At 37.1% G+C, this 22793-nt stretch overlaps 1 protein-coding gene across 1 annotated transcript; it reads right to left on the reverse strand.

The window, feature by feature from the left end:
* Positions 1-522: 522 nt before the first annotated feature.
* Positions 523-21379, reverse strand: CFAP97 (cilia and flagella associated protein 97; the record flags this gene model as incomplete). The annotated part of the gene is made up of 5 exons (XM_081999729.1): positions 20500-21379; positions 20339-20410; positions 9448-9707; positions 1177-1327; positions 523-650 (listed from the first exon to the last, which is right to left on the reverse strand). The coding sequence occupies exons 1-5, from the start codon at positions 21359-21361 to the stop codon at positions 523-525; spliced, it is 1473 nt and encodes a 490-aa protein (XP_081855855.1). The 5' UTR covers positions 21362-21379.
* Positions 21380-22793: the final 1414 nt, after the last annotated feature.

Consider the following 22793-nt stretch of genomic DNA (forward strand, 5'->3'; position numbering starts at 1 on the left):
GCAGGAATACACAATCCGCTTTTCACCCCCTTCATGCTGCTGTAAAAAGAAGATTCTTTCAGTCATAAGAACATGACCCACAAAGTTCAGAAGGCTTACCTAAAACCAAGATGAAAAGAAGGACGATCTAGGAATTAAGCATATACTTACGAGTTTAATGCAGTATTTTAAAATATTATTTTAAAGATTTTCTTTACATCTTGTGCCTAGAGTGCAGCAATTCTGTCCTTCCGTGTTATGGATACAAATTCCACTTAAGATTTGAGAATAAAATAATAATTAGCAATTTCTATTTAACTTGTCTGTTTAAATACCTCCTTCTGTTTCATAAGTTCTTCCTGTCATGGAAAACACTGACTGAAGTGAAAGTGTTCACTTAAAACCATTTTATAAGCCGTTATATCATATGCAATGCATTTTAATCACTGAACAATGCAGAAATTACCTTTGCACACAGAATTTACAAAAGCACTAAAAACAGAAGTCTGAGGATCATCTCAGAATGCGAGGCAAAGAAGGTACTTATAACCAAGCAGCACGAACATTAGTGGGTTTAGGTCTCTGTAATGCCCCACTGGCTGCATCAGACATGGGTTTTTCATTCCTCTGGCTCAGTGTACTTGGTACAGCGGATGCTCTTGAAATGCCTCCTGTTAATACACACAAAAAAACCCCAGTGAGAATGCTTATGCTCAGTACAACAGAAAACTTCATGCTATATTAGTACTGCAACACTCTACCATAGTTTCCAGAAAAAACCCAAATCACAGTGAGTTGAAAACAAACGCAAAATGTTACGAGTTGTTTGTGAATGGTCAGGACACAGACTACATGCCTATGCCATAGTGCTGTGGTTCTTTAACCCCCGGCATGTATGGATCTATGGGTACACATGATCTACTTCCAAATATTACACCCACAACTGCGAAGAGAAACAAGGCTACTATGAGCAGATTTACATTTTCTGAATGAGAGTTTTAACCTTTACGGTTTTTGTGTTGTGGATTTTTTTTTTTTCCCCCCCTTCTCTTCTTTCAAAAAGGGTACTGGCAAAATAAATATTTCTTTACAACAGCGATTTTTTTTTACCTTCTTCAAATAGATGATTAATCAAGTTAATTTATTAGAAATTTGGGACAGTAAGTAAAGAATTCATATGGTCATCATAGCACTTACTCAAAGGACTAAGCTGGCTGAGAGCAGATTTTCCTCTTCTTACAGAAGGTGAAGAACTTAGATAACTCATCTGGCGCTGATAGTCCATCAATTGTTCAGAACGCCTCATACCAGCTGTTGGTTTCACCGCTTCCAGTCTTTTCAGGAAAGCCTTAATATCAAAGAAAAATATCAGGAAAGAGGATGAATGAACGAGAAGCTACAAAACAAACATTCACAAATTGTTTTTTATTTGAACAGAAAAAAACCCCCAAATTTTTAGCATTGCACAACACAAACTCTTCCACTGGTGACCAGTGTAGGCTATTCTGCTCACATTCAGTTCTTTTCTCAGTGTTATAAGGTGACACAAGTAGTAACTACCCCTTACATATCATCAATTCTATGTTGAATACAACCTCACTACCCTGTATTTCTCTGTACTTTATAACAACTTGAACCCATCTGTTTGGCAATAGTAAAGATGGTGGGAAGATGAGCTGTGCTCTTCTAATTCTACCTTCGGTTACTCCTCTCCCCTAAATTTCCAGAAGTTGTGGGGGGTTTGTTTGTTTGTTTGTGTTTGTTGTGGTTTTTTTTTTAATCTTTGCTTTGCAAACATACTTAGACAATTTTATATTGCCCTACAGGATCCCCAGAGAGAATTACTGATCTCAATTCTGTGAAAGTAATGTCAAGAGGGAAGCACAAACATCCACAGGACACTATTTGTTTTATCCATAATGTAATTTTAAGAAATTCTAGTTGAAGTTATTGTTATAGACATCATTTACTCATCTCGAAATTAGCCCTGGCAATCATGCAGCATGCATTAAATTACAACAGCTGCTTACATAGTATTTATAAGATACAGACAGTTTCCTATTCTGCATAACTACTTTACTTGAAACAGGATTTATTGGTTTAAGAAATTTCCATAAACTCTAAAAAGAACCTGATGGCAGGACAAATTTGGAAGTACCCAGCTACATACAACTTCCAATTAACAACTTCACATTTTTAATGTATTTTGCCTCCAGTGCTTGCCTTGCATAGATCTATACATTCCTTCCGTTAGCTAATTTCAATTCATTTGATGGCCTACAAACATTTGACAATGACACAACCATTGCTGGTCAGGGTTATGACATGCATCCTATCAATAAGAGACAATGAAAACTGCAATTACACAAGTCTCCAAAATACTAAAAATACCTATAGTAATAAGGATGTGTTGTCTAGATGCATACTTATATGATAGAAGTCAACAATCTGTCTGTAGAGCTGTTAAACTGCACTTTGTATGGAACAACTGTTCTTCCCCACTCCCAACCAGGTACTGATTTTTTATTTTTTGTTTAGAAGAATAAAAAAATGTACAGAAAGGGACTTAGGAAATAGCATAGTATTTACAGGACATCAGTTGTCATTGTCTAGCTGTAGTAGGAATCTACAAAGTGTTGGTAGTTTATGCATGTGCACTGGAAACCTGCGCAGAGTACACAAGAGAAAGGACAAGCGATTTTGGCTCATATATAGTATGTCACAAGTACTTGCATCAAGTGCCAGTTCATCGTCAAGTGGAAATACCTAAGTGAGCAAAAGTCAAAGGAAGGACTTCAGCTAGAAATAGCTCTTCACTAAAGCCAGTTGCAGAACATGAAATGGTAGACTTCTCTCTAAATGTTACATCCAACATTTTAGTCACAATTTCATCCGCATCTCTTAATACAGCTACCTACATTTAGACTTGCAGCTATCACTTATTTATTTTCCTTCAATATTAAAAATGGAAGCTTTCAAGATGTTCAGTTCAATCACAAATGGATCAGGTAAATTGTAGAAGTGACTTCTCTGAGAGTCGAGCACGTTTCAAGTCTGCACTTCAACTGTTAACAGCCTCATAGCATTTGCATACCTTAACACTGCAGTAATTTCAAGCTTGATTCTGAACATACAATATTTACATATGCCTGCTTTATTCTAGTTTAAATACAATTCTCTGCTTTTGCTTTTATGCCTGCATTTTGACAAGTATTAAGTCCCCATTACTAAAGCAAAGAAAGAGACCTCTCTCAGTACTAAACTACTTTTTGAACAGGTTAACACTGGACTTGATAAAGCCCTGAGTTACGGACGGAGCAGATACAGACTCTGTGGTGCAGAAGTATTCTAAGAAAAGGTCTTCTGGAGAATGAGAGAACAGCTCCTGCGGGTCCCCCGCTCTCTGCTGCGAATTGTACCAAGGGCATGTTAAATTACACGCTATTGGCAGTCGTGAATTTTGCAGTTTGGATAATGGCCTGTTGCATACAGAAATGAAATCATCAACACATTGAAATGTCAGTCCTGACCTACTAAATCTGTAACCCAGAACTAATCTGATTCTTACGTTTTTGTTTACCAACCCTACAATCTTGAGGTCCTTAACCAAGGAACTACCTTGTACAATGGCACAAGTACCTTGAACAAATGTTCTTTTTCAGTTATACATATAAATCTACTAATTCTTTCATTATGTTCTCCTTTTGAGAAATGGACTGAAGAACACTGCCACTTTCCTTGTTCTTTTGAAGTGCTAAATCCCTGGAGCCTTAAGCCAGCACCACTAAAGTAAACAGAAATTTCATCATTGATCTTAATGACCAAAGAATCAGATCACATAACATAATCCAGGTGTTCAGAACGAAAATATGTTCCCGATTTAAGGAATAAAAAAAATGAGTAACAGACACTAATGGCAGGAATGTAATTATTTGCTCTAAATTGCACTGTAGCTCCTCAGAGCTCTTGAGTCAAGTTCAATACATACATAAAATATAGTATCACTGATGACCTCCCCAGCTTGGCAAAAGCCTCCCCAGGCTTTTATTTCCTGCATCTTCTTTTACTTTGTTATAATACTAAGTATACAATAAAAGTAGAATAATAATATAAAAAAGAAAAAAAAATATCACAGGTGTTCCTGCATGATTACCTTCTAGGAATGGGATAATCCTTTATAAATCTAGGCATCTAGACACAGATTAGTATCTATATAAAATACATATTGTCAGTGACAGAAGGAAATGTCAGATTGCCAGCAATCTGAGAACAAAGGAACCAGACGCTGTATCAAACGATTGCTGTTATACAGTGGGCCAAGATAAATGCTGCTAATTCAATTTTAGGCATGTCAGGAGAGCACTAAAGCTAATTCTGATGCTCTCTGTCAGAAAAAAAAAAATCAGTACACACTTTTCTGCAGCTGTCTTGAAAAAGGAAGAAAGAAATACAAAAAATGCAGCACTCCTAAATTGAGTTCAGAGAGCAGGTTAAAAAAAAAACTTTTTCTTGTTTTACTTTGCATTTTAAATGCATGAAAGCTTCAGTTTCACCTCCTTTGAATCCTAACAGTTGACTAGTGTGCCTTGACAGCTGTTCAAATTTATTTATATTACACCTCCTCTAATGTCACTGATGTTGGTGACCACACTGTCCCTTTACAGTGTCCAGGTGGGGGAGGGGGAAGTAGATAATAGTGCATTCAAGGACAGCTTTCTGTTCTTATCAATACAAGTATTCGCAATTTTCTTGACTTGCCAGTTGCATTAATTAGCTCTGACAAACTCTAAATGTCAAAAAACTCTTAAATTCTTCAACCTACAGAGAAGTCTTAACTGAACAGCTATCAAGTTTACATGTGGTTGGCATCTCAAGGAAAGTAGGCTAAGAGCACAAAAAAAAAAATCCTACAAAGTTGAGCACTGTGCAAAATAATAAAAACTTTTTGTGAGCCTGCCAATTAGTCAGTCTTTATTACAATTACCACAGCAGTGTTCAGGAATCTCCAGTCTGGGTCAGGAATCAGCAGATCACAAAAAAATCTGACCACAAAAAGCCTACAGCCTTGTCCTGGTTTCAGCTGGGATAGAGTTACTTTTCTTCACAGAAGCTAGTGTGAAGCTATATTTTGGATTTGGATAGCCTAAATACTATAATCACAGAATTGCACTATATTTGCACCATACTGCAGTATATTTTAGCCAGATACACCTGCATGCCAATTCCACATCCTGATAGCTTCCCCTGATGAGAGCACCATGGAAGCTTTTTTTTTTTTTTTTGCATTGCACTTCGTAATCTCAGGAACTACCAACATTTTGTCTTTAGTCTTGGCATACAATGGCTTTGAAAGCAGTCAGTGAAAATATCTAAAACCCTGTGTGCTTGAGTTTCTAAGGAGCCACCAACCCAACACCAGTATTTCTGAGCTCCTAAGAAGACCCTGAAGACTACATTCTTTCACAGCTGCACTCCGTACAGCTTTCTCCTTCAGACTGAGACCAGTAAGGCTAAATAACTTTGATATTCTTTCTACATCCACATAAGTACGCAGCATCTGAGGCCTGATGCTCTCAGGCTTGGGGGTGGTCCTTGCAGACAGGACAAAGGGAAGGCAGAAAAAAAGCAGTGCGCAATACACTGAGGGAGGAAAGTACAAGGAGCCCAGGCACCCCGATGGACCAGTGCCTTCCCCCTCCTGTTTCTTTCCATGCCTAGAAGTTACCTCCCTGGTTGCGGCATGACATGGATGGCCGGGCAGGTGCAGTGCAGCACAGGATTGAAGGCTGCAGCTCAAAATAAGGTATATTCCTTGTATGTGGTGGCAGCCAGTTAGGAGGATGGCCAGAGGCACTATCCCTCCCTCACCCTTTTCTCCCCACCCAATTGCCACAGCCCATCAGCACCATTAAATCAAGCGGACACAAATTAATTAATTTATAGCAGTACAGTACTTGCATTTCTAAAGAAGGTTCAAGTTTTCCAGCAAGGCAAAGGCAGCCCAGACTGCGAGAGAAGGGAAACAGTTTGGCTGAAGGATGTTTCCTGGTTTGGCTGGTAGAGGCCAGGATGACTAAATCAAGTGGCGGGGAGAAGCATTAATGACATCTGCAGCACATACGACTTGGGGAACCAAGTAAATGGTTCAAAACAAGACAGCCCTTGTTTTTTGTTTTTTAATTGTTATTTATGTGGGAGGTTGACTATACTGGAACCAGATCAGAGTTGGATCTGTTGAGGCTTCAGGTATATTTTGGGGGAGTATGAAGTAGGGGAATGAACAACATGGAATGTTATGTGCAGTGAGTCATGGGGTAAGAAGAATGTACAGGGATGTGTGGGAAGACCAAATATCCACAGAAAAGAACAACCCTCATCCCCCTTGATCTAAGGTTTAAGACCTGCTGAGATCTTCCAGTGAACTTCTAGTGTGAACTGGTTGCTTTTGCTTCTAAGTTTAGATGAAGTGACTGAAAAATGGTGTGGTGGCTGCAAATCTGTATTTCAAGGTCCCCAAATACTTACCTGTATATACCAGTGTCGATTTTTGCATCATACAATAAATCATTAGAGTTTAAATGGCATCTAGCGTCTCGTCTATGAAGCTGAGTATCTTATTTATACTGGCAGAAATAATGATTAGTATGTCAATACAGATAGAGAAACATATACACAGACATGGGAAACAAGTAACATGTAAGTTACACTTATGTCCCTTTCCACTGGAGAGGAGACGGAGTTGGGAGTATCTTCAAAACACAAGAGTAGAATGTTTTCTGAATCAGCAGCATCCTCTATTGGCAAGAGATGCACTCTGGTCTTGCTAGCTCAGATAGGCAATCAAAAGCAGGTTCCACTTCTGAAAGCGCACAGTCAAAAGCAGTAAGTACAAAATTCTGATGTTAATTTTAACAGTGACCTATTTTGCTAATTGTGCTTTTTCCATAAATTGCTAATCACTACCTTATAACAACTGCTCTTCAGAGCAATGCACCTTTTTATTCCATCATAGCTCTTTCTAGCAGAGTCTGTGGAAGCAGCATATGTTCCCTGTACCTCCTTGCACCCTTTCACAAAGCTAAAGAGCACCAAACCACTTAGATTCCTCTCTAGTTTCCTAATATTTGAATTGCTTTCCCTGCATCACCTCTGATGCCAAATGCCTATATTATCAGGAAGACAACTTTATTTCTGGTGCAGGCATTACTCCAAAATGTTCTAGCAGAACAAGTGAAAGTTTTCCCTAGACAAGGCGTTATTGTCAGGACAAGAAATTCTAAAAGCTGTAATCCAACAGGAAAAAAACCACAAAACTCTGTATCAAGACTCTTTGACCCCCTGCACAGACTACTGTTGTAGATTTCTATTCTTGAATTATTTACAAAACCCTGCATCCTTCTCCAACAAACATTTCACAAAGGTGTACCAAGCAGCATATCCTGTATGCTCATATCCTCAGGCCTTGTATAAGAAAAAAAATGCCTGTCAAGAAGAAAGATTGATAAAAAAGTTCCATGGAATTCCAGCTCTTCAATCTACAAAGGTGAATAAAGCTGTTGACCAGAAGAAAACAGCAAGTTCATCAAGCATACGCTTTTAGCTACATAAAGCCAAAAAAACCCCGCATCAACGTGCAGGGTAGGGCAGCTCTTTCATTTACAGTCTCCGAGAAAAGCATGTCACACTTGTAATCTCAAAAGGCAGTGCTAGACAGATCAATACGTTACAACAGTAATGCTCTAGGTGCAAATACACTTCAAACAGATTAAAAAAGTAAACAGAATTGCTCAAACATGGTAGCAATGTTAAACAAAACATAAAAGCTGTACTGATGAATCACTCTTCCAAAAAGAAAAGCAGAATATATCATCCTGAGTTTGGGGAAAAGAATAAACCAAATATTTTTATACTCTAAAATAGCATGATGTCCTAACATAAATCCTAAAGACTGATTCTGATGTCAAACATGTCCACTCACGTTGCTGATGACAACAACTAAAGCATAAATGCATAAATAAATGAAGGATATTATTTCTCAGACTACAATCGATCACCATTAATCTCTAACATGTACTAAAACAGTGAAATTACTATGTGTGTTTAGGTCTGCTGAATTTTTTATCCAAAATTTGCAAAGGTGACATTCTTGGACAAAATACTGCGATCTATTAAGAGAGAAAAGGTTTGTGGCTTTGAGTAAACAGAAGTGTAAAATACGATATATCTATTGTAATATGCTGTACTACATAACAATTAGATCGTGACTGTTATACAGCATTTCCTCCCCACAGCCTAAGAATGCACTCTTTTTACCAAGGTTCATGTGGAACAGCAAGTCCTGCTTTCAACATTTTAAATAAACAAAAAATAACAACAAAACCCTTCACAACACATGGAGCAAGCCCTCCTACCAAACTAAAAACACTTCTTCCCTACACAATGAGAAGTATCACACATCTATAACAAGTATTTATGCCAAATTCTTTCAGTGTGTGACATATAACGTTCATTTGGTCAACTGTAGTCTAGTGGAACTGGGGAGAAAACTTCCTACTTTGGAAAGTTTTAACAGTCTAGATGTCTGAAACCTGGAAGAACTAAAACCTAATGGAGTCTCCTGAATAGGTCAATTAGACTTTCTCCATGTTGAATCTGTGTATCTATATAGAAGGAAATGGCAACCTACACTTACAGAGAAGAAAAAAAAATAATAAATTACTTCCAGTATAAATTTTCCAAATATTTTAATTACATTCTATCCCTTTTTCAAAACACACTAATGAACAACTAGGAGACGTGAAAATGTCATTATATGTATTACAATTCAATCACTAAAAATATTTTATTCAAACCAGTATTATTGTTGTTATTTGTCAACTCTGCCAATATCCTTATAAATGAATCTGAATTTCTGTTTTCCACTAAAGTAAGTTATTGTGATTGCCATTACATTCAAATACTGTGACAAGCAGAGCGCTACAAATATTGAAAGAGACAAACAGCTATAAAATGAGTCAAAAAGCCAAAACTGACATTCACATTGTGTCCTCTGTGTTTCAAATATAATGGCTTTGATGCTATCATATTGATTGCTTTATTTTTTGCAAGCCTGTCCTTGAAAGACTAGTAATCATGATGCATGAAGCAGGATGAACAGAGTTAGACTGCTATCCAAAGTTATAAGCATGTTAACAATAATGGTTGTTCCTTTTAAACAGGATGATACTAAAAGTAAAGCAACCCCATATAAAATAAAATCTATTTTCATTTGAAAAAAAGCATCATTTTCCTCCCCCAAAAATGTATGAGCAATTATGCAAACAGCATAGTAATGGAAATTCATTGCAGACTTACTGCAGTAAAGCTCTAAGTGCTGCCTTACCAGTTTTGTAAGTATTTAGCGGTAGTTCATCTGACAAGAAATAGTCCTTCTCAATTTACTGATTCAAACCAGTTCTCAAAACTTACCAGGTTTTCTCTTTCAATTCTTTGCTGCTCCTTTTGCCTGTTGAGGGCACTGTGGTACAATTTAGGAGGTGGTACAGCTGACTTCAACGTGGTACTTCTTCTTGGCTTTGCAGACTGTCTGGACAGTTCTTTTAGCAACCTTTGGTTTTCCCGATCAATCTGTCTAACTTCTTCATTTGTGAAAGAATAATTTTTCCTTGTTCCTTTAGATGGCTGATCGATGGTTAGTTTTTTTTCTTTTTTCTCCAACTGTAGGAAAGCTTTAAAATGGCAAAAAGTAAAAAACTCAGATCAAAAAACCAAACCAAACACAAATCTTGCATTCTATTATTAGGATTTATTTACAGACCTGAAAAAAACAAGGTACATTTCACCTTCCTCCCATCTGAATTCCAGATATATGCATTTCAGAATTTTTTCAGGGATGCTCACTACATTGATTTTACACAAGTTGCACCATAAAAATCAAGTCTAAGTTTGGCCTTAATTAAAACCCATCTGCTTTCTTCTCACTAGGAATCCCTTTCCTCCCCACTTGTGACCAGTAATCCGGAGGAATTGAACAGATGCAGCAAACAACTAAGCAATGCAAGAGAATCAGCAATATGCACACAGACACTCTGTAAGCATTTGTGTAGAATATATCTGTTTTTTTAGAAATCGGAATATAAGTCAGCCTTACGTGCATAGTCGTTTCTTCTGCTTTGACTCTGAACACCCCGATCTCTACCTTTAGACCCAGTATGCTTGCCCAACTTCTACATTGACATAATATGCTCAGGCTTCCATCCTCAAATATTTTTACTGTAGTTACTACGGTGCCAGCAATCAGCATAGGCAATTATGTATATATATGCTAACAGGGCTACTGTTACACAGCACTAAAGCAATACTGGATATAATCATCATCACAGTGGTATCATTTGTGGCACCAATATAAGCATCAGAGAAGTTTTCCAAGCAACAGAAAACACAGCTTCAGGAAGCCAGGACTAGAAATAACTTACAGAACCAAGAATTGAACCATAAATTAGTACTTAGATGTTTGCACATGGAAAGAGATTAAGACTTTGCTCCAAAGATATCTAAAATATCTGTCTCAGCTGAGAGGCAGAACAGAAATGATGTTTTACACAGAAAACTGACACTGCGGAAACATGACTCAGACACAAAATGCATTTCCTGAAGTTATTTTTTGATACTTTGCTCCTGAAGAAATTCTACATCATGTTGGTGCAGGAAATGCAAAGGGAAAGATGAAAATCAAATTTCATGGATTGAGAGAAATGAGCGAGCATATATAACAGAAGAAAAATTACTAGGGCCTGGCAATTTAAAACAGCAAAAACCCAACAAATTAAACCAGGATATGAGGTTTCAAAACAAAAGAACAAAGAATGTACACTTAAAAATATACAACAAGACAAACTTGCACAGTTGCAAAATAAGACAATAAATGGAAAACTTCCCTTTCAGCCAGAGCCAGCTATGTTTATTATAGTTCCACTGGAGCTTTGCTATTGACCTATTTCTAAGACTTTGCTTCCTAAAGCTCTGCAGCAGATCTTCTGGCAACTATTTTAAGAGCTTTGCTGTCATGGTATTACCCCATCAAACCTCTGCATTATCTATGGTAGAGGAATGGCAGTACCAGGTTAGATCAAACAGATTTTCAGACCTGAGACACAGACGAGGAAGCCTTACTCAAGCCATTCCCCATATTCCTCCAATATCACAGTGCCCCCAGAAGATATCCCTCACTCCTACACCTAAAAGCCACACAACAGGCAAAACAAGCATCCAAAGCCAAAGCTTTGAGAAAAGTAGAAAGCAAAAAAACCAACATAAACAACAACAACAAAAAAACCAGACATGCAGTAATATTTCCTCAGCAAACACTTTCACATGAGCAATTTTTTTGGCAAGGGATGTTTGAGGCAGCCTTTAATAACTTAAAAACCTCAAAGACTGATGAGTGTGTTCTTACTTCAAAACAAAATGAAATTAAATCTTTCTTGCAGTATCTCAACTGAGTTTATTCCAGAATGGATGGAAAAATATATTGCTACTATCTTTGAGAAATTTAGAAACAGTATCCAGAACTCAAAATCCAAACAGTTAATGAATTTCAAAACTCCTCTGGAAATTAGTACCATCAGTACACTAGCCAATATAGGCAAGAACTGCCCCTAGGCGGCTCTAACTGTGAGCTTGTCCACATTAGCAATTATTGTTTTAATTTGTCAAGAGAAGATGCAAATCATTTCAAAACCAAGACACAATGCAACATAGTGCAGCTCAAGTGTGCCAATCAACACATTAATAAAGTATAAATGTCGTGAAAAGCATCTTTACAATTTAGACAGTTATCTGCAAGGGAAAACTAGTACAGCCATCAACACCATTTGAGGAGACAAACCTGGGATGAGACTCATCTGGATACACCTACAAGGAACAAAAAGAAATGCACAGAAAATAACTAGAGCCACACATTTAGCTCTGTAACATCAAGCTGCAGCATACATCTAATTAAAAAAATAATGAAATGTATCCTTATGGGACCATGCAAACCACTGCAGAACATAGTTGGAAGAAAGTAATTTGAACAACCATCTGAAGATGGTATTTATTATATATCACGTTACATAATTGATAATTGTATTATTATGAGGCTATGAAAGATAATTTCATCTTTTGCCTTACACCCATAGCATCTCACAGGTTAAACAAGACTGCACATCATATACAAGAGTGGAAATCAGGTTGTGGCAAAGAACAGTTCAAATGAAGTCTTGACCTAGCTTTGTGGCACCAGTGCTATTGGTGATGCAGTCTCTTACAAGAGGCATTTAAGCTTCTGAATAACTGTCACTGCAAATTCCAAATAGTTCTTTTCTTTCTGTAAAAGGTGTGAACTAGTTAAATTCCATTTAAAGTAATGACATTCAGAATGAGGACATTTTTAATTAGAAATACAGGTTTCACGTCTTCACTGGTACATGATTGTTTTAATTCTCTATAAGGTAGCTGGCTATACTATGGTGTAGCATGTATATTCTTACTATGTGGCTCTGAACTATACCCAGTAAACACAGATTAAAAATGCTTTAAGATAAATAAGCATCAAGGTAATTACTTATCTTTTGACTTGCCCATTTTTCTGGAAAACCCCTGTCAGCTGTGATGAAAAAGAAAACCCCAAAAACAGAGCAATGACGTGGTACAACCACCTTCCCCTTTCCCCTCAATGCTGGTCAGCAAATGCTTTTAGAATTAGTGATTAAAAGAGTCCTGCAGCGACTGCTAGATGCAGGGCTCAACAAGCACTTTGTCACTTTGTGTCACTTTGTCACTCAGATCTTCTCCGAGGCAGTGGTATGCAACTTCTGTAGCATTAAACACTGCCAGTATTTTACCAGAAGCTCTCAGGCAAGTTAGTGTGCATTTCCATGCACTGCTCTACTGGATACTACTACTTATATATGCAAGTAAAGCATGACAAAATTCTACTAACTAGCTTTCCTATCACCTTCCAGCTTCTTCAGTCACATCCCCCCAACACACACACTTTTCTTTTTTCATTCATCTCTTTCTTCCTCCTTTCATTAGTCTGTCATCAGTCTTTTTCCTTTCAATATATTTTCCATCTACAGTGCTTCATCCACACCTTTTATCATGTCACCACAAAGACAGCCTTTCCCACTTGTGGCAAGCAAAAAAGAAACTCCAGCCCACTTTCTTCAGTATACTGTTCATTCTTAGCCTCATTATTATTTACTATTTATACCCAGTGTAGAAACTGACTTTACAACTGTCAACAGCTTTCTGACAACTCTTGAGGTTAAGGGCTTGCTAGCAGTGTAAATATCAAATTTATCACAACTCAAAAGCAACACACTAATACAGTGAAAGAATTAAGATCACCATGAAGGTTCTCCTGTGAAGTTATTCAGTTAAGCCTCAGCAGAAGACTGACAAGAACCAGTAACTAATCTCTTGATATGTTGTTGAATTACAGAACGCTCATAAATTTTGCACCAAAATTCAAACCCACTACATGTGCAGAAGCAAGTTTTCTTCAAGGGGACGGTGTGAAAAGATCAATTGAAAACTCTCTAGTTCCTCACCTAGTTTCTTCAGTTCCTCAACTGACCTTTTTATAGTTAGCCTTCTGTATGACCTAAGGAAGAGCCACATTTGAAATTTAACAATTAGTTCTTTGCAGCAACAGTGCTGCAATACACCAAGGCATTGGATCAGAAAAAAAAGTAGTTGGTTTGTTCTGCTCCAAGCTGCTAAGTGTTTAGCCCCAGCCGGCAACACAGCACCACACAGCTGCTCGCTCACCGCCCCCTCCCTTAGGTGGGATGGGGGAGAGAATTGGAAAGTATAAGGTTATGATTTAAGGTTCTAAAGAGTTTGTAGATCTTGAAACAATTAAATATGATTTACCTGTCGCTTCATACTCTATCAGTGGGTAGTAAGTAATTCAACTAAATCTTTACTTGCCACTTCACTGTCAGCCAGATCACAAATAATTTGGGTGAGTGGGATAAACAAGCATCAGCGTTTGCATAAAGACTTGCACAGTGCACCGTTCTACTTCTCATTTACTGGTAAGCAGGAAAAGAAAATTCTCTGGTATTCACAGGATTTCTGTGAAAGCTGGTTTCCATGGAGAGACATCTGACTTTCGTTCAAGCAATAAACAAGCTGTTTATTGCTTTGAATTTGTAAGCATTGAAATGACCTTGCAGAGTGAGAAAGACCAAACCTTATCTAAAATACAAATTACAATTAGCAAGTCAAATGCATTAGGAAAGGATGATACAGCTGTCCTAATGGCATTAAGGCTAAAATTGAAGTCATGCATGTTTCAGTGTATCTGTTGCAATCCCAGTAGAGGAAAATGCATTAAATTGCTTCAGTGCTTACAGTTTTGAGTTTGCCTAGTGTTTTGTTTTATACTGCTTCACTACCACATCTGTAACACATTTGAAAAATACAAAGGGATTAAATCACGTTTCTTCATCAATGTCTAATAGTTTCAATCTACAACTATTTCCCTGTAGCATCTCTAAAGAAATATTTACTAGAATATCCAGTATTTCATGTCACAGAGCTTTTTAAAAAGGATTTTAGAGAATTCACCTTTCTTTTAAGAAAAGGAGAATGTGCTTTTCAAGTATAAATTTTCCTCTTGAAAAATTTATGCTTAAATAGGGCTGCTAGTTATTTCTTGATGTCATGAGAAGGACAGCAGATACCTTACAGGTACAGAATTTTTTTCCCCCAAATTATGCATTTTCTTATGGATGTTGAGAAAGTCTGGATCTTTTTACAATCACAAAGTTCTTCAATCTGTTTTCAAACTCTAAATATAAGAGTAAGCTGATAATTGCTCTTCTACCTCAACATGAGTTACTAAACCTGTGAAAATGATGCATATGTATACACATACACACACAATTAGTTCAAACTATGAACATACAAACTAAACAAAACTTAGTGAAAGAGCTATACATATTTAGTTCAACTGTAGAATTTGTGTGTTACTGTATATAATTACGAGTCTACTTTAAATTTGGATATTGTTATTCTACAAATACCAGTTCAGCATGAATGAGCACACACATGACATATCCCTAAGAATAGAAAATTTCAGTTATTAAAAAAAGACTTATTCTATTTCCTGAGTGTCAAGTTATCGCAAAAAAAGTTAAAGCAATTGCTACATGTTCAGTTGAAGCTGCTATTTACTTTTCTATAATAGCTCTGTGTTTCTGAATAAAAGCTTTTACTTTCATAATAATGCTAATTTATATCATAGTGCTTTTCACCAAGTGAGCTCTCTTTTCACCAAGTGCCTCACCACGTGAGGCAAAAAGCTTAATCAGAGAGCATGTAGGTCAGTGAAAGCTTCAAGGATGGAATTCAGGTCTTCAGCCTGTGGCCCATTGTCCTACTTACCCCATCATACCACCCCCTCAAGTTAATAATAGCTAATACCATGGATTGACAGACTAATTCTCACAAACACTTCTGTAAAATAAGCAGGTATCAACCCCATTTTACAGAGAAGAAAACACGAAGTGCTAAATTCTTTAGCACTCTATATACCTTGTGCAATCCCACTACTACCGTATTGGTACCCAACATAAATTCAGATAAAGAGATATACAGCATCTCTTTATATACAGCATACAACTCCGTATTCTGAACTACAGAAATCAAGAGACTTGTCTAAAGACAGAGAGCAAGTCTGTAGCATAATGGGATGGAAATGGATGAGTGCTTAGTTCACACTCGTATGCTTAATCCATCTTTTTATCTTCATAACCTCAATTCCTTAAAATTATATGGGACATAGGATCAAGACATAGAATCAAGCAAAAGAACATCAGAAAATTTTCCTATTTTGTTATTCCCAGCTGTCTAACATGGAGCATTATGAAAGCACTTCCAAAACCAATATTTGACAATCTATTTCTTTGCATTGGCATACCTAATTCTCTTTGTGTTCAGATTACTTAAGGGTACAGCAGAGGACATCACGCTGACATTTATTATTATAGGTTTTGAATATTGCTCCGAGTTCATTATTATTTTAATTTTCTGAAAGATCTTTAAAATGTATAGCAAAGTGGAAACAGCATTGTCTCACAAAAGAATTACATACAAAAATCTATGTAACATCACGAAACAACTGAAGAATTGTATTTCTACCTGAAAAATTGTAATCACACCTATATTTTTTCCATGCAGGTGGTGGAAAAAAAGAGAGTTAAGGAGTGAGGAGAGGTCTGTAAAATATAAACCCTCCTAACCTTGAGTAACTGAAATTTTGAGTACCTATATTCTTGGCCAGATTGATAAAATATTTAAATTCCTAGGTAGTGTGTCTGAGTCCACAACGCTACGATAGTTCATATAGTCATACACCATAATGACAACAGCTACATGATATCAGTCTTAGCATGGTAATGAAATTATGTAAGCCTCCTAAACATTGACTTCTATGTCTGTAAAAATGAGAGGATTCAAGCATCATATATTTAGCGTTTATATACATTTTAAATAAGCAGCCACCTAAATGGCAAGTGATTTTCATGAAGAGAAGTAATAACCAGCAGCAAGAACAATTAAAGAATTCAGCAGTTCACAGCTACCAAAACAGTATCAAAGATAAACCTAAGAATTTTTATGCATAACGCAGGGACAATTAATAATAATCACTAAGTCCAGAAACTTGAACAACATGGTCCAGACAGACCAAGACTGTAACACAACCCAGGCTGGCTTTAGTACTCCAGGCTCTGCAGCCACAGGGCTTAAGTACAAGGGTGCGAGGCAGGCTCTGCCCCCCTGGGAGAGTGCTGCAGAGAGGTGCTCCCTCCACCTGAACTCAAAGCCACTCTGAACTGAGCATCAGACACTGCCATGGGACTGATTTGCAAACAAATAACAGAGATCCAATCAAAAAGAGTTCTGAGTTTATCTGTCCACCCAGCACCACCTCTGCTTTTGCTGTGGCCTGCAGTTTCTAGCGATACTGTTCCCATTTTAAACTGCGGGCTCCTTACACCTGAAATGGTGTGAGTGTGTACCCCATACCCTAACATGGTAGCTTACGGTTATCTGGGCTCCACAATTTTTTCACTGCATATGTTTACCTGTCTTCATGCTGCACCTGCTCTCAAGAGTGCTCTACAGTTCACATGCCCCTCCTTCATCAGCATGCACGCAAAGCCACGCCAATACAGCCATACATCCTGCAGGTTCTTGAAAACTGAACATTTGATGCAGCGAAAACTGCACTATGGCCTCAAGTTGCGCCAGAGGAGGTTTAGATTGGATATTAGGAAAAACTTCTTCACTGAGAGGGTGGTCAGGCATTGGAACAGGCTGCCCAGGGAGGTGGTGGAGTCGCCATCCCTGGAAGTGTTCAAAAAACGTGTGGGTGTGGCACTTCAGGACATGGTTTAGGGAACATGGTGGCGCTGGATTAATGGTTGGACTTGATGATCTTGAAGGTCCTTTCCAACCTAGTGATTCTGTGATTGTACTTCTTCCTTCCCTTTGAAACGGGGCTCAACTCTTGTCTAATAAATGCCAATATAAAGGCTACATTCCTATGCTTCATTTGTCTTTGGCAACATGCAGAATCTGCTTCTCTCTAGCAAGCATAATCTTCACTTTGCCCCCAGCTACTGTTACCAAGTAGATTTCTGCCATTTTGACTAAAACTAGTTCAGTTTTTTTTCTATAGGGCGAATGGAAGCTGCACAGCAAGTTGCCATACCTGGTAATGCTCACTTCAGTAACGGTATATATAAAATGACAACTTTCAGACGGAGTAACTAAGTGTTATCATATATGTTTATCAATCTCTTGTTGAGATTTCTGGTCACTAAAGAATCTTTCTAAAATCGGTGATAAAGCTGCACAGCAATACCCACCTAAAAAGCATCTAAAGCGCAATATACAACATAAAGACAATGAGATTTCCAACTAAAATTACATTATTTGTGAGATTTTAAATTATTCAGAATTAATATTTTAATAAATTAAAATTTGGCTTCTATCAAGAACAAGCATAACTTTAGAAGATGTAAAGGCATGATAAAATTTATCTAAATATGATTTTTAAAAAATGCTTATAAAATGAATAGTTTGCACTATCAATGGCATATAATATATAAAGGAAAAACTATTTCAGCTCCTTTAAAATTTAATTGCAACATTTTTTCTAAACGCTTCAATTGAATTCTATTTTAAACTACACAAACTACCTCACCGCTCAATAACCAGACTCTTGTTCTAATCCAAAACTTGTTCTTTGAACACCATGCATTTTTAACAGATTTCCTCCCTGTCTTTGTTCTCGTGATTCTTTTTTAATACAAGAGAATCTAGTCTTCCCACATGTTCACATTACCAATGTACCAGCAGTACAAAATGAATTACTACACACTCCCTAGAAACAACACAGTAACAGATAACACTGAAATTCTGCAAGTTTCTGGGGACCTTGGGAAATTAAACTTGCGTAACTGCCATAAATGGTTAGACCCAGCTACATTACAAGCATATTTGACAAATATTTTAAACAAAATGCTTCATCAGTATAGATTACTGGAGGAATATTATACTTTAAAACCAAATCTGAGACATCCTGATAATTACTTAAATACTCTTTCATGCACTCAGGTCTGGGCTTATCCTGTTCTCACTTGAAGCAATATTGATGCTCATACAGCTCTGATGAACATTTCATGCAGACTGGGGGGAGAATGATTTGTACTTTATTTTTTAAATGAGTATGGAAAAACCTGGAAGCATTAACTCAGAATAAGATTAGCTCCTATTTTCCCAGACTAGTTACTTTCCACCATTAATAACCCTGCCCCATTTAAACTTCAAAATACCCAAAGTAATTAAGCTACGTTGTGCTTGCCAATTTAGAGAGGCACTTGGGAGTAATATGCATGTTAATCAGGAACATTAGCTGCCAGACTATATGAATTCTACTTCTCATTACTCAATCTTTGTTACTGTTATTTAGAATTGTTTTTCAGTTTTGGGAAAAAAAATTGCCCACCCTCCAACAGAGATTCATCTCTGAGAATACTTATTCTGAGCTATAATACCCATTTGTTTTAGGGATGAGATGAATCCTTCCATAATCACCAGTTATTAAATAACTTCTTGCTATCAGGGAACAAATAAAGATGTAGGACATCATAATTTCAATTGCCTAGCAACAACTCTTCTAACATCATGTTTTGACAAGTGGTTGGAGCCTTTTCTAATATGAAAGAGTTACTGGAGCACAAGGACTGTCAGAGATGAGAATCAGCTCTATCTTTCCTGATGGCTAGCTCTGCTTTTCTTACCATCAGAAGAATTTCCATACAAGTAAAATCCTAATTTCTACTCATAAGAAAGTTAAATGATGCATACAATATATTTTGGATCCTTTCTCACTATAGGCTCAAACTAGCAAGGAGCAAAGTGAAGACAGACAACACACGATGCAGCAAACTTGGTTTGAAATGTACCAGACTTGAACTGTAAGAAGCTTCCCGCATCTGACATCAGCAGATTTCTTGAGCCAGGCCTCTTTATTCTATAGATTTTACTACTGAAAATTCTGGGTCATGAAAACAAACACAACAGCAGTGTGTAGACCTTAAAATACACACATGAGATCATCCGGTGCGTTCTCACCCCATACAATGAATGCAATGAATGCAGTGAAAAAGATACCAAGTTCTCTCTCTCAGACTTCATTATGAAGATTTTAAAAATTTATTGGCAAGAAGCAACCACTCCAGTTTTATTAAAGATTATTTGTTATTTTTCTCTTTAAAACACCTTTACTCAACTTTATTTTTTTAGAAGGCAGACAGTTCAGAAAAAGAATTTCAAGTAATTCTGTTTGACTACCAAAAAGGTATCAAAAGTTTAAATATAGGAATACTATTTATCGTGCAATGTAGTTCTGGACTGCCTTTCAGTTTTGTACATCAATAATCCAGCATTTCATCAGGAAGGCTGGTGTTTTAATTTAGATAGTAAATTGTGGCATAGCCCAGTAAACTTTGATTTCTTAAAATGTATGTACAATTTTATTATTCAATTTGTTAATATAGCAAATCTTATTTAGGGATTCATCCCAACTGTATATCTTTCTTCTAGGAATATGCATACCAACACATGCTTCTTCTTTCCACTGTAGAATCAGTACTATTTACATAGCTTAATCGCAAACCAGTTTTAAAAATACATGTGGCACATTAAAACCTCATTCTCTTTTAGAACTCAATTCTGTATTGCTCTCAACAATGTACAGATGTCATACTTCGTAAATAGAAAATTTTAAAATCACCTTTCAAAAGCTGATTCAGGTCCATGGCATCATGCAAGACTTTTCGACTATATCTGCGATCAAACTCGGAATCTAATGAAAAAAATACAGATGTAAGATTGGATTTCCCACCCTCATAAGTGTTACAAATTTTGTGTTGTACTTAAATTCTTCAAAATTACCGTATAATTCTTGGTTCACATTTTCCTGTCTTTTTATTTTTAGTTTCTTATCATTTGATGCTGCAAGTTCAAAAGACTGGATAGGACTGATGTCTGGAGTTGACAGAGGTGTTACATCAGTCACTGTGTCTTCAGACTCCTCCAAGTAGTCACCAAGCTTTGGTTTTCCTTCTGCTAATTTCATTGCTGACTTGAATTTTTGTTTTGGAGACAGAAGAGCGTTCCTACAAGCATTCCTCTTTGAGGAAGAATGAGAGGAATCTGATAAACAGCTGTCAGAATCTGTATCAGAACAATCTGTATCTGAGCTTGAGGATGTGGATGAAGAAGAAGAGGAGGAGGAGGAAGAAGAGGAGGAGCTGACATTAGTATATTTTTTGCTAGCCTTTTTTATGATGTTTGACTGCTTAGCTGACTTTGGTCTAACCTTCTGTTTTTTGCCATCATCACTACTATCTTCTTCATCTGTATAATAATTTTCTTCACCTTCTTTAATTATTTTGGGGATTCCAGCAGGAACATTCTCCTGTGTTCCCCTACTTGCTGCAGATGTCACTCCAGACGTACCTGCATTCTCCACAACTGGAGAAAGTGGCAAAGATGAAGCATCTCCAAGATGATCTGTGCTATTTTCTAGGGACTGATCCTTCTGCAAATCTTTCTGCTTTTCTTCACTTTCCTCCTCACAGCACTTTGCATCCTTTGAACTAGAAACCAAATCAGGGTCTGCAAGAGCTGCCTTTGTACTTCTTTTCTCTATACATTGACCATTTTCCTCGGCTTTCTTTTCCTCTTCCTCAAAATCACTGTCAAAGAAAGCATGATCCACTTCACCATCTGATACCTCTTCAAACCGGTCCATACTAAAGTATGAAGTGCCACCTGCAACCGTCAGAAAAGGTTTCCAAAGGTTAGCATAAAAACAGATCCAAGTACACTTTCAGGATAATAGTTTTTATTCTTTACTCTTTTAGCTCTAGTAATTTATAATTCTGCAATTAATTATGTTATGTTGCCAGGGACAACTCCGTAGTTGAGTTCTATAATTGTACACAGCTTACATGGTACACTGAAAAGCTTTACTTTAAACCAACAAAAACCATCGCAATTTCAGAACTTTTACTCCTAAGGAAATTAGTCAAACATTGTTAGTGGCTAAAGAGTCTTAACTATGACAAACAAGCAACCAAAGTGTCTTATTTTGTCACTTTAAGCTAGAGCCACTAATGAGCTATCATTAGTTTGGTTTTCATATTAAAAACCTTGTTTGTATGTGGTAGTCATCATCTTGACTGTCACAGCCATTCAAACTGTAGACTTTCAGCACTTGAAGTAGGAGCAACTTCAGTTTACATCAAAAGATCCACGGCTCTATAGGTTAAATTGTAATAGATGTAGGGCATGTCAATGTTAATGTTTTAGTTTGGATCAGGAGCCTGCTTTTCTTGACAGTCCTCTAACTCACACTGCATAGTACAGTGAGCAAACTTGATTCTTTCAGACGAAACCAACCTTTAAAGTGAGCTCTAGGCATGAAACTACTGCACTTAAACCAGTGGTCACCACTCAGTCCATGGGACCAGATTACAGCTAGCCCAAAGGAAAAAACCCACATACATATAGCATGGATATCGGGTCCTCAGCGCTAACCATTATGCTCTACAAATCTGCTCCTACCGTGTCATACTTCTTGCAGAAATATATAGTGTTAGATCCTATGCACGTTGCAGGGGGCACATGAAAGTTTCCACTCATTAGTAGGATATACATAGAGTTAAAATAAAAAAAAACCAAAACACTCCACAACCAAACAAAATTAGCCAGTACTAAAGACTACTGTTCCCATCTAGCCAGCATTACTTTTCTTCTATTATTTACTAGAGATTTTATATAAATTTTGTAAGCAGCAATCAACAAATATGCAACATTCTTTAAAGCTAAGGAAACCAAAAAGAAAGATAGTGGAAGCAACTATACAAGGCGGGAGAACCAGAATATTTTACAAGATTGATGGTCTCCCTTAAACCACATACAGTTTGTTGCCATGGCAAACAACAGTGAAAAAGGAATTCCTAAGCTTGCTTTGAAACTGCAAGACTATTCCCAAGAAAGCTTCTACCTAAAATTACTTCAAAATATGGAATTTTAAAAGATCTATGTCACTCAAGTTATCTTGCCACTTCTCAAAGAATATGCAGTTTTGGGAGAATTTGAAATATGCACCCCAAATAAAAAAGCACAACATAAACCTTAAAAGCAGAAGCTGTGGAATCTCCTGTGGTTTTAAGATTCAC

This window comes from Phaethon aethereus (genome assembly GCF_964289735.1).
Source record: "Phaethon aethereus genome assembly, chromosome: 4".
Classification (NCBI taxonomy): Eukaryota; Metazoa; Chordata; class Aves; order Phaethontiformes; family Phaethontidae; genus Phaethon; species Phaethon aethereus.